The sequence below is a fragment of the Silene latifolia genome, chromosome X (assembly GCF_048544455.1).
Source record: "Silene latifolia isolate original U9 population chromosome X, ASM4854445v1, whole genome shotgun sequence".
In the NCBI taxonomy this organism is placed as follows: Eukaryota; Viridiplantae; Streptophyta; class Magnoliopsida; order Caryophyllales; family Caryophyllaceae; genus Silene; species Silene latifolia.
In genome coordinates, this window is record NC_133537.1 from 45,487,508 (window position 1) to 45,490,665 (window position 3,158).

Genomic DNA, 3,158 nt, shown 5'->3' on the forward strand with positions numbered 1-3,158 from the left:
GAGCTACGTTCAATGGTCTCAAAGTTTTGGCGGGGGTCGGAAAATGGGAGAAGAAAGATACCTTGGGTGGCTTGGTCGAAATTGTGCCAACCTAAACAGCTTGGGGGCCTAGGTTTCCGCGACTTTCGAGACTTCAATATGGCGATGCTCGGGAAACAGGCTTGGCGGATGCTTACGGTACGGGACTGTCTGATGACACGGGTTCTTGGCGGGAAATACTTCCCAACATCCTCCTTTTTGAAAGCATAATTAGGTTCGAATCCGAGTTATACATGGCGTAGTATCTTCGAAGCTAAGGATGTGCTAGGTCTGGGTATTCGAAGGTGCATAAGGAATGGCTTGAGTACTAAGGTGTGGTATGATCCGTGGATACCGGGGACTGAGTCACGCATGATTTTATCACCAAGAGGGGAGATGGATGACGAAATGATTGTGGCCGAGCTTCTAAATGAGGATGGTAGCGGGTGGAATGTGGCTAAGGTGCGTAGCTGTTTCCTCCCTTTTGAGCAAAGCCGGATTCTTAATATTCGGGTCAGGGGTGGGGAGCAGGAGGATAGATGGACATGGGAATGGGAGAAGCATGGTGCGTACTCGGTGAAGACGGCGTATAGAAAGCTAGTGGGAGACTTCGGTGTGGACACGGGTCAGTCAGACGAGGGTCGAGAAAAATGGTTGTGGTCGCGTATATGGAAAGCTCGAGTTATACCGAGAGTGAAAATATTTTTTTGGGAATTCTGTAATGATGCCATAGCTACGAGGTGTAATCTCGCTAAAAGAATACCCAATACGGTTGCGTTGTGCCCGGTTTGTGAGTGCGAGATGGAGACTTGTCTCCATTTGGCACGGGGTTGTGGTTGGGTGGGAGGGTTATGGGCGGGGTTGGGGTGGATGTGAGAGCTTCGTGGGGGTATGAGAGGGTGAGGGAGTGGGTGGAGGATGTTTGGAGGGAGTTGGAGCACGAGGAGATAGAAACATTCATGATAGGTGTGTGGGCGATATGGGAAATGCGCAACAAGCTGTTGTTTGATAAAGAGGTGGTGAATGTGGAGCGGGTGATCCGACGGGTGAGGGAGTTACAGAGGGAGCTGGATGATGTTGAGAAGGAGGGTGAGGAGAGGAGGTCGAGTTCTGGGAAGGAGGTGGAGCAGAGGAGGGTGTCTAAAACAGACCAGAGGAAGGCGTGGAAGCGGCCGGGGAGGGAGTGGGTTAAGATTAATATGGATGCAGGGGTGAAGGAAGGTAACGGGATGGGGTTAGGGGTGGTATGTCGTAACCATGAAGGGGAGGTTATGTGGGGTGCTACGGAGAGGAGGAGGGCGGAGTTTGAAGTACGAATTGCGGAAGCAGAAGCTGTGCTCGTGGCTCTTCGCATGGCAAAAAGGAGGGGACACCAATATGTTATCATGGAGTCGGACTGTAAGGAGGTTATTGAGGCGCTGCAGCGGAGGAAATCTGGCCGGAACGAATTCTTTGCCGTGATAGAGGACATTCTGGAGCTTTGTGACGGTTTTGCACAAGTTGTTTGGTCTTTTATTAGTCGTAATAGTAATAGTGTAGCTCACGAACTTTCGCATTTTAGCTCTATCGGCAGTAAGGTGGTGTTTGATGCGACGTCAATCCCACGGTGTATTGCGAACTTTGTGATCATTGATCGTCTTTATAGTCAGTAATCCCTTTGGGGGTTTTTTCAAAAAAAATAAAAAATAAAGAGAAATTAATCCATTCATACAAGCTGTATTTATATACAAAGAAGAATAGGTTTGAATAAAATTCATATTTAGTGTCAAATCCTCCCAAACCTTCACTTTACTCTATTTCTCATCTAATTCTCTAGCTCCCCTATGCTCCATACCTTTAATATATTAAGGCAAATAAATGTCAAGATTCCAAGAATATAACACTGTGTTTAGAATAGTGGGCATGATTATCATGCAATACGCATGAAAAAAAGAAAACTAAAACCTACGCTAATCCTCATATAAGCACCCTACTAATACCATAGACAAAAAGAATGCATATAAAAACATCAAACTATAAAACAATAAATATAAACAAAACTTATTACGATCAAATAAGCTTACTTTATGTATATAATATAAGAGTTAAGAGAGTTGGTTCGTTGCTTGTAAGCACTCATAGGCTCGTAGCAAAGGAAATTTTAATGTTTGTTTGTCGCGATCAATCTCGGTGCATGTCAATATATGGTAACCTTGCAAAGCTCGATGATAAGGGATAGGAGAATTTTAGTATAGTAACAAAATTCAAATTGTATATATACAGTGTTGTAACCGCATCTTCTCATTCTCCGCCTCGCGTTCATCTCCTCAAGTAATCTCCACACCCTAACAACAAAATTATAACGTTAGATAATGAGATTATAAGATACATAAACAATGTACGGCGTAAATAACACGTAGAATTACACTAATAAAAAATTGTGTTCACCGTAACAAAAAAAAAGTCTCCAGCAAAAAAAAAAACCGAAAAAGAATCTTAAAGTTGGAGTTTTGGCTACTAAAAATCAGTATATATATATATATATATACTAATAATAGTATGAATTCTATCTATCTATAAATATCATTAAAAGGGTAAGATTTAAAAGCCAACTAAGCATAGACTAAATGCCACGTTACATTTGTAAATGCCACCTTGCGCAACTAAAAATACACGTCACCACCTCCACACTCCGTAGACCTCGCTATCTCCTCCTACTCACAATCAACTAAAAAGGTGTGCTTCCGCCTTAAAGTTATTGCGCTATTTCAAGTTCCCCTTCCTACTGTTACTAGCTCCGACATTGATGGCACTCATAATTGTCATCCCTTTGCCTTCCCAAATTGATTGCCCCATACAATATGATTAAATACTCCTATAGAGTATATAATCGAGTTCTGCTTTCTCTCTCCATTGTTCATCAATGGTCGACAACTCACTCCTTCGCCGCTCTTATTAATTTCTTAATAAATCCCACCATTTATTCGCACCTCTTATTTTCATTTACTTTTCCATTCAATCGATTTCAGGTACTCTTCACTTCTTTACTTATTAATTTCTATATCAATTACCCAAATTTTTGATTGTGTTTTCAACTAATCAATGTTGGTCTACATTTATGTGTTTATAATTAGTCGGTCACCACGGATTTTAGGCAAGTT

The 3,158-nt window shown here is 42.1% G+C and overlaps 1 protein-coding gene across 1 annotated transcript; it reads left to right on the forward strand.

Annotated features, from left to right (window-relative positions):
• The first annotated feature begins 869 nt into the window (after positions 1 to 869).
• LOC141617286 (uncharacterized) lies at positions 870 to 1,670 on the forward strand. The gene has a single exon (XM_074434470.1). The coding sequence runs from the start codon at positions 870 to 872 to the stop codon at positions 1,668 to 1,670; it is 801 nt and encodes a 266-aa protein (XP_074290571.1).
• The last annotated feature ends 1,488 nt before the right edge of the window (positions 1,671 to 3,158 follow it).